The sequence below is a fragment of the Enoplosus armatus genome, chromosome 17 (genome assembly GCF_043641665.1).
Source record: "Enoplosus armatus isolate fEnoArm2 chromosome 17, fEnoArm2.hap1, whole genome shotgun sequence".
Lineage (NCBI taxonomy): Eukaryota > Metazoa > Chordata > Actinopteri > Centrarchiformes > Enoplosidae > Enoplosus > Enoplosus armatus.
Window position 1 is genome coordinate 8,962,309 of NC_092196.1, and position 13,086 is coordinate 8,975,394.

At 37.6% G+C, this 13,086-nt stretch overlaps 2 protein-coding genes across 2 annotated transcripts; both read right to left on the reverse strand.

The window, feature by feature from the left end:
* Positions 1-361: 361 nt before the first annotated feature.
* hirip3 (HIRA interacting protein 3) lies at positions 362-4,910 on the reverse strand. Its single transcript, XM_070923695.1, has 8 exons — positions 4,834-4,910; positions 3,619-3,739; positions 3,351-3,495; positions 2,470-2,850; positions 2,067-2,230; positions 1,655-1,802; positions 1,181-1,279; positions 362-713 (listed from the first exon to the last, which is right to left on the reverse strand). Exons 1-8 carry the CDS (start codon positions 4,908-4,910, stop codon positions 571-573), a joined length of 1,278 nt encoding a protein of 425 aa, XP_070779796.1. The 3' UTR covers positions 362-570.
* A 1,528-nt stretch (positions 4,911-6,438) lies between these two features.
* On the reverse strand, positions 6,439-10,749 carry kctd13 (potassium channel tetramerization domain containing 13). The gene is made up of 7 exons (XM_070923289.1): positions 10,453-10,749; positions 9,120-9,380; positions 8,695-8,864; positions 8,367-8,456; positions 8,183-8,235; positions 7,828-8,023; positions 6,439-7,262 (listed from the first exon to the last, which is right to left on the reverse strand). Exons 2-7 carry the CDS (start codon positions 9,355-9,357, stop codon positions 7,023-7,025), a joined length of 987 nt encoding a protein of 328 aa, XP_070779390.1. The 5' UTR covers positions 9,358-9,380; positions 10,453-10,749; the 3' UTR covers positions 6,439-7,022.
* Positions 10,750-13,086: the final 2,337 nt, after the last annotated feature.

A 13,086-nucleotide genomic window follows, 5' to 3' on the forward strand; every position in this document is an offset into this window, starting at 1 on the left:
TAGTATCGAAGTTACTGACAAGAAATATCTCATTGACCTGCAGGACTGCGTGCGGACACATTAACTCGTAGGACCAGTCCGTCTGCGAAATATTCCGTATGTGTGAGAGCTTACTTACATTAGTTCCGGAAACATGACGCAGACAAACATGTTTCCATGTGAAACACAGAAACAATTAAATAAATAAGTGTTCACACGAACACTTACAATTGCCATTTTTCTTTTTTAACATTGAAAACCTGTGGTCATGCTGGCCTCCCTCCTCAGTCAAAAAAAGCAATAGTAAATCAGCACGCTTCATGTTTTCATCCCCTGGTTGTTCCTTGAGAGCACAATACTTTTATTTGAAATTGAACATGGATATACATGAAACATTTTTTTTTATCATCACTCATATTTTGATACCTTATGTATCAATTTAATTCATATACATTTTTTTGTGAAACATTTCAGAAATTTTTAGTATCAGTATCAAAATAATCTGTGAAGCCCAAAACACAACTTGTACAAGGAAAAAGGAAAGTCCATATCCAAGTAGTCTCTGAACATTTGTAAGAGGAATTATCCCCGTCAGTCGCTATCGGCATCATCACTGATGATCCCCTGCAGGTTGGCCCAGTCTTTTCCTCTTCTGCGCCCTCTGCGAGTGTTGAATGGGGGGGATGGGGGGTCGTGTTGTTCCTGCCACGCTGAGGCTCTTCGTTTAGGCCGACCTGAAAGAGGTATCCACATTATTGGGTCTCATCAATCAATATTATTATATTTTGTATGCAATACAATGATACATTTAATTTATATTAGTGACTCAATCACTCCAAAATTATAGCCAAGGTTGCAACAACAACATTACTATGGGCACACTGTGCACTATAATTGCCAAGCCCAATACATTAACACTAGTTTGCTTTTCTAGAAAGTTAGCTTGCATTCATTAGTATTTTGTGTTGGTACAGGTTTTTTAAATCATGTAGATTCAAAAAATTACTGTTTCAAAGCAAGTGTGTGGTTGGAGTCTAACCGAATTAAGGGGAACCAATAGCAAAATTGTGTACTTTCCTTGGCCAGTAAGTAAGTATAGAAAGAAACTCTGCTTAGCTACCTAAAAATACTCTTTTCCTCCAGAAAACTGTAAAAGCTTATAGTAATGGGTGTAAAACCAAGAAAAGAGACAAACAGTTACCTTGAGTGGCAATGATGTTGCTGACATCGAGCTCAGCAAGTTCCTGAGCTTCCTCTCTCTTCATTCTGACTTTTTTGCATTTCTCAATAGATGGCTGACCTGTGTGAAAACACATACAGACATCACTTTAACCCATGGTTCAGAGTAAAGAAAATGAAAACAGTTTTACTTACAAACATACAGTCTACTGAAAGTTTTTGTTTTTGTCTCGCCCATCATTCCTTTATAAGCATATTGATATTTTCTTTGCATGTGGCCCTCTGGTGACACAACAGAACAGGTCAAGGGACATCAAAAACATTAGGATTCATTCTCTGGCGGTCACAAATATCCCCTTTACTCTTTTACCACTTAGAATGAACAGAAAAGACCACCTTATAATGGACAAATGTAAAACTGAATTTGGGACTCAAAAATATGCCATTATGCCAGGTTTGTGTGGTCTGTTAAAAAGGTGAAAGTATTCCCACTGACCATGGATGCCAAGATCTTCAAGCTCCTTCTTCAGAACAGCCACCTGGGAGTGAATGGAGCGACAGCCATCAAGGAGCTTCTTGTAGTTCAGCCTCACACCACAGAGAGCGATGTAGCGTTTGAGCCTCACGACTGCTTTGTTGTCATCCTGCAGGATGAATTCGAGGACGGACAGGTTGTGAAGACAAGATGCAATGTTTATTCTTCATCTCTAATCTACAATTACCCAATATACACCTACATTTTGGTGATCCATTTTCAAAACTTAATCTTTGCTTTTCTACTGTCCTATACCATCATAAATATCACACATTACAACAAAATATAATTGATTGGATTATTTAGACTTAATAAAAACTTAACAAAGCTCGATTCTTCTGATTCTTATTGATAACATCACTTATGGGCTAACCTTTTGACTTCTGGCGCTCTTCTCTCCTCCTTTTTTCACTGTTTTCTTCTTTTTATTATCTACTGTATTTTCTGTCACACTATCCTGTTCACCCTCCACAGAGGGAAGTGACGATGAATCTGAGTCTGGGTCGTTATTTTTCTTTTCCACCGAGACTTTTTCTTCTGCATAACACAACAGAAAGTTATATCATGTCATGTAAAAAAATCGTGACAATATAAATGCCTCTGCAGTCACATGGCCAAAATATATACACACTATTCTATCTTATTTGATTTATTTTTGCACAGTAACTGACTGAGCACCCATTTCCTTTCACTGCATGTTTTACTTTGTATTTCTGTGCATGTGACAAATAAAGAATTTTGAATATTTAAATGTATGTTTGAGTTTCCATAGTCACCTTTTTCACTGTTGTCTGAGGAGTCATTGCCGTTGATTTTGTCGCTCCTTTCTGACTGATCCGTATCAGATTCATTCTCTTCATCGCTCTGTGAGGTTTTCTTTCCTTGACTTGTATTTCTACTTCTTGTCTCTCCATTCTTTGTATTTGCACTCTTTTTCACCATTTCTTTTGGACAGTCACTCTCACTCCCTTCTTTTTCTGCCTCATTAATTTCCTCATCTGTAGAGTCTTCACTGTTCATCTGCCGTTCACGGTTTCCATTTGTCTTTCGCTGTGATTTTTTCACCTCTTGATCTTCATCCCCAGATCCAGATTTAATTTGCATTACCTCTTCCCTCTCCTCACTTCCTGTTTTGCAGTCCTCTTTATCCTCCGATTCTGGCATTCACCAAACATGAAAAGACAACATTTCATGGTTTACAACAGAGCAACAATACTCACTGAAAAGTAGTGAGTGAGATCATCTGAAATGGCAACTCCCTCCAATGAGTGGTATGCCAACCTAAAAAGTGCGCTATGGACGTCTATGGACAAATGACTGCTACTATTGTCTTTTGTGAAATAAACCACATACATATATATATACATATATACATATATGACCAAGGACTGGAATAATGACAAGAGTACTACTGTATGCTAACTTCCATTGCAATTATGTATCTGTATCTCCAGTCCTTCTCCACAGCCAAGCTGTGACTAGCTTGCTGCTTTATTCCATAGTTGAGGTTCAGCCACATACTAGTATTGCTGAATGTATGTGTCCTACTGCAACAATTAGTCGATTAATCGATTAGTCGTTTGTCAGAAATCTAATGCCAAACATTTGTTGGTTCCAGCTATTCTATATCTCTGTAAAGTGAATAGTTGATGATGACCTGATGATGAGCTTGGCTGACAACGGGATTTCTTTGCCCTGGATTCATCTTCATCTTCTCTCCCACTCATCACCTTGTCATTTTCCTTCTCTCTCTTCCTTTTGTTTTGGGGCTTCTTGGTGTCCAACTCACTTCCATCATTGGCCTGGCAGGAAAAAAAAAATGATGATGACAGTCATAACTTAAGCACTGAAAATGATGTGTGTGCAAAAGTCTACAACACTCAACAGAAACATATATAAAAGGTGTATAGGAAGAATTCAGATACCTGCATTTTCATCAGTTCCTCTTCTACCACCCGCTTCATGAAGTGTCTGGCCTCTGGACTTAATGATTCATGTTGCACATGTGCCAGATATCGCCCTTTTAAAATTCTTAAGGTCAGTGTGCTGGAATAAGACATTAGAAAGATTTCATCAAGGTGAGGCAGGAGGTAATTTACAGTAAAATACGTAATTAACATCTGAAAACAATATTTAACATACCCACATTATACTGAATGACTTGATTTCTAAAACAGATGGACACTGAACATCCTGAAGTGACTGTCAAATGCAAATTCAGAAGTAAGTCAAGAAGGAAATTTAGTTTTTAGAATATTACAATCACTACCGGGATACTATGGGACATCAAATTTCAACTCATAGATTTTACCCACAGAATTGATTCTTTCACTCTACAACAATACACAGGCCAAACAATTCACAACAAGATGGAGAAACAACACTTTATTTTGTGCAGGAAACGTTTGTGACTATGTGGGCACTACTTTTAGTACAATACTACTATACAAGTTAGAGTTTTTATATATCATGTAGATGTGTTGCACGGTGTATTTTTCTTTATCACCGAAGCAAAAGATTCCAAATAGTCAACTAAAATGTATACTACTTCTAAAAAAAAGAGAGAAACCAATTTTAACCAATTACAATTACTAAAAAATAGGCGTGCACATTACTCTATCCACTTTCAGCACAAAACTTAATAACCAAAAGTTTGGCACTGTTGGTCCACTGAAAGATACCACTTCCCACCAGGAGCTGTCGTGTAAAATTGATAGCTCATTCACTACTATGATGGCAAATATGAATCCTGGGCACGTCACTTACACTAGCTAATACTTAACTTTGAACAAAGCTAGTTCGGCTACCTAATGTTACATTTAAGCCTTGCGAGGCTAACTTCGCCTAAATAGGCTGACAGCGTTGTGTTGTGATGACAATCCATAACATTATCAACCTGTGTCACGTGTGTATTGGTGACAGTTACAGTAATTGCAATGTTAACGTTAACGCAACATGCAGCTGGTTTGGATAGCAGTGTTTAAAAAGGTATATGCTAAGGGGTATTTCTGTTAACTGCCTTAGTCCTGCATGTACACCAAAGTTAGGAACAATTAACTCTTAACACACGCAAACAATCAACGCACAAAGACCTGTGTTCTTATTCTTGCTCAATCAACTCATCGATGTTTAAACTTTACCTGAGGTCTGGCTCATCACGGAGTTGACGACACACAAACCTGCGGATACTTTGTGTGTCTTTCACTGACACCATCATTTTTAATTGTGGTGGTTTCTTTTTTTGGCGGCGGCGGGACCGACTCGTCGCAGGAAGTGGCGTCACACCAGCGCCACGCCCTTTCACAACACAAAATATAAAACCTTGGACAACTCGTAGTTTTTTGTAGAAATTAGACTGGATTACTCATTTATCTCTTTACTATAAAGAGATTGTTCAGATTTTAGCTGCAATTATCAACGGTATAAACACAATTTTAAACTTTAAGCTAAAGAGGTCATTTAGATTTTATTATACATGTAATGATTTTAATGGGAAAATGTTTTATTCACAAATGTCGTTTTTCTAAGAGATAACCTATAGTTACGCTTTTCCTTCATGATTTAACATGTTTCATAAACTCTTTACAATTTCATGAACACAGAGTTTTTATACAATTAAATATAACTACATAGATTTATAATTTTATCTGCCTTTATTTTATTTTATTCACCTTTATTGTCCTAGTCCTTTCTACTTTCTGTTTCCTATCATACGATTTAGTTGTACCTTCCTTTTACACTGTTACCTCGGCCATGGTGAAATAGAAAAGTGTTTTAATTGATATTGATAAAATATTGGACTGTATCTTTCAATAACTTGTCAGTGCCGTGGTAAATAGCTAAAATCTTGACTTGAGTTTTGTTCCATACACCAGAGTACAATAATGTTGAATAACGTCCAAATATTTCATGCCACTGTATTGAGCATCTGTTAAGATTACATTCCTATAATCAGCAGTTTGAATGAATGAAATGTTTTGTATCATATCAAGTAAACCAGTGATAAATGTCCTGTCCCTCTGTAACATGTATGTGTTTGAGTCAATTTCTTTATTATACAAGAAGGGAAAATGAGACCAAGAAGCTAAAGTTGGTAAAGTAATTTATTCAGAACATTCCCATGACCACTATTGGACGGAAGTTATATTAGTGCATATTTTAAGGTATTCCAAGGTGATTTTATAAAAGGGTCTGAGATACATATTGCTCTCATTCAATGTTTTTGTTCAGTATTCAGAGTGATTAGGTTTACACAAGACACTGGTGAATATCAGAAAGAAAATACTTATCCTCTCCCTGAGGGAAATAAAAATACAACCCAGTATTAATTACCTTTATCATCACTGTATGGCCAATTACTTTGAACAAATTTCAGTGGCTGGGTGTAAGACATAAAGCAAAAGTGAAAAATCATGGCTCAGAAGAAAATGCAATATCAAAGAAATGGTCACGGTTCCTCTTGAAACATTAAACTGAAATGTAAGTTCACTATTAAGTCATTTACAGGAGTAAATTCAAAATCTGAAGTGTGCTATAGAGTGCATCATATCATTCCAAAAAGTATAACTCACGTGAGCACTAGTTAACACAAAGATTGCATACAATACGTTAAATACCAAACAATAAATTAGGTTCATAAATTAATTAATAAAAAACATCTTGAAGCAACAGCAGTAATAATTTAAATAAAGAAAATGGAGCTGCTCAACAATCTCATTCATAGAAGACCTCGCTAAGAACGGCTACTCAGTTTTATTCCAGTGTTAACATATCTAAGCTAAACTTGACTGTCCTCTGTTCATCGCTGTCAAGCAGCATAACAGTCCGACTTATGAAAAGGCAACAGATGTTTCACAACCTGAATACACAGACTGACACAGTGTTTCCTACGAGTCAAACACAGAGGAGGGCGCCAGTGCATATCATCAACACCCACATTAACAGCGGGCTGTCTGCTCTAGGAATACAAACTCACCTGTAGGGTGGGAGTTGGGTTTTGGAGCCCATTCAGTAACTTTGAGGAGGTTCCTTTACATTTGCCAAGTAATATTTATGCCAGTTTCATGTCCCATGTAATTTTACACATTTCCTATTTAAATAATGTACACAGTTTGTTTTCTTGTAAACAGAAGTGTCTTTCATCTCCAAACGACTCTTACTTCAGTTACATCAGTCATCAACCCCTACATTTCTGCAGTGATGTCTAAACACATTTAAATAACTACCAAGCTATTCCTTCGATCAAGGATATCTCTTTCATTCTGCTAGCATCCAACAAAAAAATGAACATACATGAAGTCACTCTCCCATGTTTTCTGTTTTCACATTATTAGTCCTTATACACAGTTTGCTGACCGTGCCCTCTTTCATCGTGCATTATATGCCTCCTTACGTGGATCCGTCTTACTCGCCTGTCACCTCCCACAGCACCCTCTTCCTCTGATTGGCCAGCTCCCAGTGAGCCTCTTGAATCTAAAAGATGCAAGCCTCCTGGACCGGATCCTCTGCCATTCTCATAAATGAGGATATTGAGGGTTTCTTCAAAGATTCGAGCCTCAGGAAACTCAACCTAAAAACACAGATGTTCAAGTTTGGTGGTGAGTGACTCACGATATCTTTGCTGTGGACAATATACAGTAGTTTTTTTGTTTTAGTTTTAGCCTGTTAAAGCAGAAATGTTAGTATCAAAAAATACTAGCATGTGATTTAAGTGTATAGACTTGCAATAGAATGGGTTGCTGTGTTTGCAAGTAACTGGTGTAGCGAAAGTGTCGTGTTGAGTTCAGCAGCATTTGCTTCATAGCGTTGCAGTGATTCACTTAAGTACAGCTATATGACTTACATGTGTCATTTCTAATCAATGGTATTGTTAAAATATAAAGGCTACAGCCAGCACCCGGTTAGCTTAGCTTAGCATAAAGACTGGAAACAGGGAGAAACATCTAGCCTTGCTCTGTCCCAGATATATGTTAGTTAGTGATCTTTAGAGGTGCTGGTGGGCAGATTTTGTTACCTTTGGACAGAGTCAGGCTAACGGACTGTTGTCCAACCCAATATCAGACAGCGAATGAGCGTATTCCCTAGAATGTCAAACTCGCTTTAAGGACTTTGTGTACACATTGTGCCATGCTTACTTTGGTCTGCTTCTTTTCTGTGGCATAGACGATGGAAGTGCAGCATACTTCAGCAATCTTGCGGCCTTCACCATAGAAAGACCAACAGCAGATCTCATCTCCAAGCACATCTTTGACAAACAGGACGCGTCCATTGAATCGTAGCACAAGTTTGTCAAACAGTTCAATGTTCTTCAGCAGGTTATCATCAGAGTTGCTGGTCACAGGGAGAGACAAAGAGTAAGTAACGAGACGATTAACTGAAGCTAAAAACTGATGATCAAGTGAAAGTTGATAGTTTATTGTAGCAACATGGGAGTTGCCAAATAGCTTTTCATACTCTCTGTAGGACACATGTCAGCCTTGATTTTTTTACCTGGTGTAAGAGTATTTGTTGTTTCCTCTGTTGTTCTGCAATTTTACTACTGGCTGTAGAGACAAAAAACAGTAGTAGTAGTCTATAAGTCGAACATTGTCTTTACAAATTGTGTGTACATACAAAGAACACCAACTTCACAATGTCAGTGGGTCATTTGATAAAGAAATAAAACGCAATCTACCTTTCTACAAGTAGCAATCATCTTCTGCTCTTCCTTGGTGGAGGTGATCATGGGGATGCGACACACACTTTCAAAGACATCCTTTTGTTTCTGGAGGCAAACAAAGAAAAGCCCATTAAAATACATCTGCAACTAAAACTTTTTTGTGAGTATCAAGTGGATAATAAATAATCAATTAATAATTGATTCTATTTAATGTCAAAAATAATGCTGAAAGTTTATTGTCCAAATATTACATTTATTTTATATATTACTATTATTATTTTATGCTTTACATCTGAATGTGTGTTTGTAGATGCTCTTGTACACATAAGTATCATCTATTTACCTGCATGGCACTGAGGCAGTGCTGGACGAGTCCCTGGACCCGATAGTACTGGGCCTCCTTCAGCACCTCATCCAGTTCTTTGTGGTCCTCTGGAAGTGGTACCGAGCCATCGCGCAGGAAGTTCAAAACCAGCCCAAAATGTCTGCCACACCTATCCAAAACTACCCAACCTGGGAAAGACGGAGAAATTATTTTGAGTAATTTTCCTTCTTCAGTAATCTTTGTTACTTTTTGTGGTCTGCTATCAATGTGGTTCTAGCCTCACAGCGAACTTTGAGCTCACAATTATTTAATATTGAATGTGGAAATAGTTTTTAGATTTTGACAACAGTATCAATATCAAAGTGTGAAACTTTCTGTCAAGTGGATCACAATGTGGATCCAGTAAAGAGGTTAGTGCTCACCAGACAGACACATACACTCACCTTCTGAGTCTATGGTAACCTCTGTTCCTCCATTGCATATGCTCCGCAACATGCTGTCTTCCTTGCTTAATGTCTGGACGGTTGTATAGTGCAGTGAGCCACCCACATTTAATTTGACATACTTGCTCCCCAGCAGTCCCCGATTTCTGAACTCATCTGTGTTGTGGAAGGCAGGCTGGGAAACAGCAGACTGGGTCGAGTCAGCAGCATTACTGCCAACTGAAGCCTCAGCAGACATGGGGCTGAGGAGTCACGTCCCGACTGTAATACGGGAGAACACGTTTATAGCACAGATTTGGACTAAAACAAGTGATGAATGATTTTTTATTAACATAAATGTGGATAGTGACAATTTCAGTTGTCTCTCTTGTTGTTATATAGAACAGGACATGATCATTTGTATTTATGGAAGCAGCACAGACACCAGATGTGGTACCACATCCTGCATGAAATATTAAAAGTGCTAGAAGCCAGCGCGTGCACTGGAAAATGGAGTAAGTGCTTCTGATAGGTGGGGATATGCACGTAATCAAGCCCCATTGTGTGAATTATGATTAGGCTAAATGCTACAGTTAAATTCTGGGACATTCCTACATACAATACCCCTCATGTGTAGCTTGTCTGAAGGCTACATCATCATGAAACAGCTGTTGTAACGGACACCAAAAGCCTAAGAAGTGTAGTGAGAACAATGCTGGGGCAGGACATTGAGAGACCACAACATCTCCTTTGTAATGATGAAAGATGATGGTTCTGTTTATCCGACCAGAAAGACAGATTCTTCAACCACACCCATTGTGTGTCCTGTACTTTGTTTTGGTACTTTTTTTTAATGATTGTCCACTCATTTGACAAAACACAAGGATGTGAAAATACCCTCAATGGACATCAAATGAACATCTAATTTCCAAACTGCAAAACAAAGGAAAGAAAAGTGACTAATTCCTTCCTCCTTGTGTGTAATACGCATCCGTTAACTACCAAGCTTTTTTCAGTGGGATGCAGGAAGCATTGTTTCAGAACAGCCCTTGTTCCTTAATGTAATAAATCATCCTACATTAGCACGTAGTCCTGTCAACTGACTGAGGCGTGTTGTGCTACAGCAGTGCCACAGCTATGAAGAGCTGACCGTAGCTATCACCAAAGTTAGGTGTTAATCTACATAATGTTAGCAACAACTAAGCTGGCTTCAACCACAAGTACCGTCAGTTTACAGCACATACAAATGATAGCACTGACTGAGATCGAGTTAGTTGTTCATATGTTAGATGCTAACTAATCAGGCTAATACAATCAAACAATATTAAGTTAGCTTAAAACAAATTGTACTTACCACACTGAACATCCAAGGGAACTACAAGAGTGAACCTAGCTAGGCCAAGACAGCTAAATGTGTAGTCAGCCAGCAATCAATATTCAGCTAGCTGGCTAATATGAACAGCCAAACCCACACAGATGAATTTACAACGCAGCTAACGTTTGAGAACTCATTTTAATCGCAGTCAGCCTCACGTTAGCTAAATCAAAGTGGCTAACAACAGCTAGTCTCTTTTGCTACGCTTTAAGCGAGCAGTGCTCCTTTGTTTTGTACCGCTTCTTAGGTAAAAAATCAGAAACTAGCCATCAAAAAACGCAAACTGCTAAATTAAGAACAGCTAATTCCATTGTTGGACGTAAAGATTATTAACTGATGCTAATGGGAGAAGCTAAATAGGTCAATCGGAAACGAAACTAGCACACCTTCTTCCGCTGTTTTCTTCTTCTGCTTCTTCTATTTGTGGCATGAGTTACTGCCACCCTTAGGAATGGAAACGTGTGTTACTAATACCTACAGTACATAGGTGACTGTTACAGTGTATCATAGGCTACCCAAATACTATGTCTTTTTTAATAAGGCCCATAGTTTTTGAGCCGATGACTGTGAAAGCAATACAGTTGGAAAAAATCATTATTTTATGCAGTTTATGTAGCTCGAACTAAACAGTAACCAGTTACAGGCCTATGGTCCAGATTTTTGAAGGCATTCTTTAATGTTAAATTGCACTGCAGTATAAATGTGTTTTGATGTGTATGTTTTGTCCTCCTCCATGTATATATTAGTGGACAAAATATTAAAAACACGACTGTCTTGTTTGGTTGTTTTACTTTGAAAGGTTTGCACTGCCCCCCAGTGGTCACAATTAGGAACTACAACACTAAAATTTAATTTGCGGCTAATGCACAGTAATGCCAGTAATATCGTTTTGAACATTAATACGCACAACTCATATTACCGTTGTTATTGCAAATAAGAACAGTTTCCTGATGTGGAGATCAGTCTACCCTTCTAACAATGTTCATAGCATCAAGGGAGAGACGACAGTGACCCGTGCATTTAGGGCCTATAGGGTTAACTGCCCTCTAGTGGTCACAGAGAAGTACTGCAACATTAAATTTGTCAAGGTAGCGTCAATGCAGACATGAGAGCATGCTAACATTTCCGGTAATTACTTTCAAAACAAAGTAGCTAATGCGAAGAATCCTACCAACTTGAAATTATAATAAAATGATCATGTTCGTTGTCCGCTATTTGTCACTGTAGAAACCATACCGCAATATTCAGTGGGACTAATACAGATATTCATACTGAATAATATAATGTTTATCTATATCACAAATATAGACTTTATTAACAACTACACCATGTAATGCATTCAAATAAATAATCCTGTATGACTGTGAATATCAGTATTTGTAACTAATATCAATATGTATCACTCAATATTAGTGGTACATCCTCGACCTCGACTCAACGCAGTTGACTGTGGACCATTAGCTGCAAACCATGAGTCTTTACTGCCCTCCAGTGGTCAAAACGGGGAACTGCAACATTTAAATTCGTCAAGGTAGCGTCAAAGTTGAGAAAAGGCTAAAACTTCCGGTAAATACTTTTATAATAATGCTATGTTCGTTATCCTTTATTGGTCAGAGTAGAAACTACAACTCCACATTCTTCAGTGGGACTAATACAGATTTATACTGATTATTATTATTATTATTTCCTGGAGCCCTACTCTGTAAGCCACAAAGAAAAAAGCCATAAAGGTTGAAAATAATCTCTAAAGTGTATAACATACTTTTCCATTGTGATATTCTGGATGAGTTATAAATGTATCAATGTGGTGTATGTTTTGTGTATGCACAAATGTGGGTGCAGCCTCATTATTTGGAAAAATAAAAGCTTGTTTCCACACGTTTTACACCATTCAACAGAGACTTTATTTCCAGTTCAGCAAATAATTTACTGCCTTCAAAAGAGTGTATTCATATATGAAGCAAAGAAATGCTACTGATGATAAGAGAAGAATTAAGTCTACAAAGCAACGGTCTCCAAGATCCTTCATGTGGCACAGTGAATGACACTACATTCACTGTTCAAACAATCAGTTGTAAATAAATACATAATGCATCACAGCAAGCAGCCAAGTTTGTAATTTTTCATCAACGTAGTGCATACAACATCAAATCTGATAACAATGATAACTGTCAATAACTATAATGATAATGGCAAGATTGAGCAGAAGCAATATAATTTACAATCAGTGCATGCTATAAGCATAATGACATTCACGTCCTCACCTTTTCTTATATGTCATGTGACACTGGGTGACGATGCACTCCAGAAACAGCGAAGAATAAAATAAACACTGCCTTTGTAAACAGTATTGCAACAACAGATGAAACACTTAGGGACATTAAATTATTTATATTTTGGCACTGAATTTTCATTACATATATAATGAAAATATATAACCTCCCGCCACCTTGTATAAGTGTATATATGAGGCTTATATATATAATTTTGTACATATATCAACCTCAATCAATATTAAGTCAGATATTTACATTCAATTTGTGTGTGTGTGTGTGTGTGTATGTATGTGTGTTACACAGCGAGAGAAGTGAGGAAGAGAGATAATGACTGTGT

Coding starts and splice junctions, on each gene's coding strand:
- hirip3 (XM_070923695.1), bottom strand. CDS start 4,910: ATGATGGTGTCAGTGAAAGACACACAAAGTATCCGCAGGTTTGTGTGT. Junction 3,740..4,833: donor CGTGATGAGCCAGACCTCAG/GTAAAGTTTAAA, acceptor GTCTTATTCCAG/CACACTGACCTTAAGAATTT. Junction 2,231..2,469: donor CTCAGACAACAGTGAAAAAG/GTGACTATGGAA, acceptor TGTGTTATGCAG/AAGAAAAAGTCTCGGTGGAA.
- kctd13 (XM_070923289.1), bottom strand. CDS start 9,357: ATGTCTGCTGAGGCTTCAGTTGGCAGTAATGCTGCTGACTCGACCCAG. Junction 8,457..8,694: donor ACTGCCTCAGTGCCATGCAG/GTAAATAGATGA, acceptor GTTTGCCTCCAG/AAACAAAAGGATGTCTTTGA. Junction 8,236..8,366: donor TGATTGCTACTTGTAGAAAG/GTAGATTGCGTT, acceptor TTGTCTCTACAG/CCAGTAGTAAAATTGCAGAA.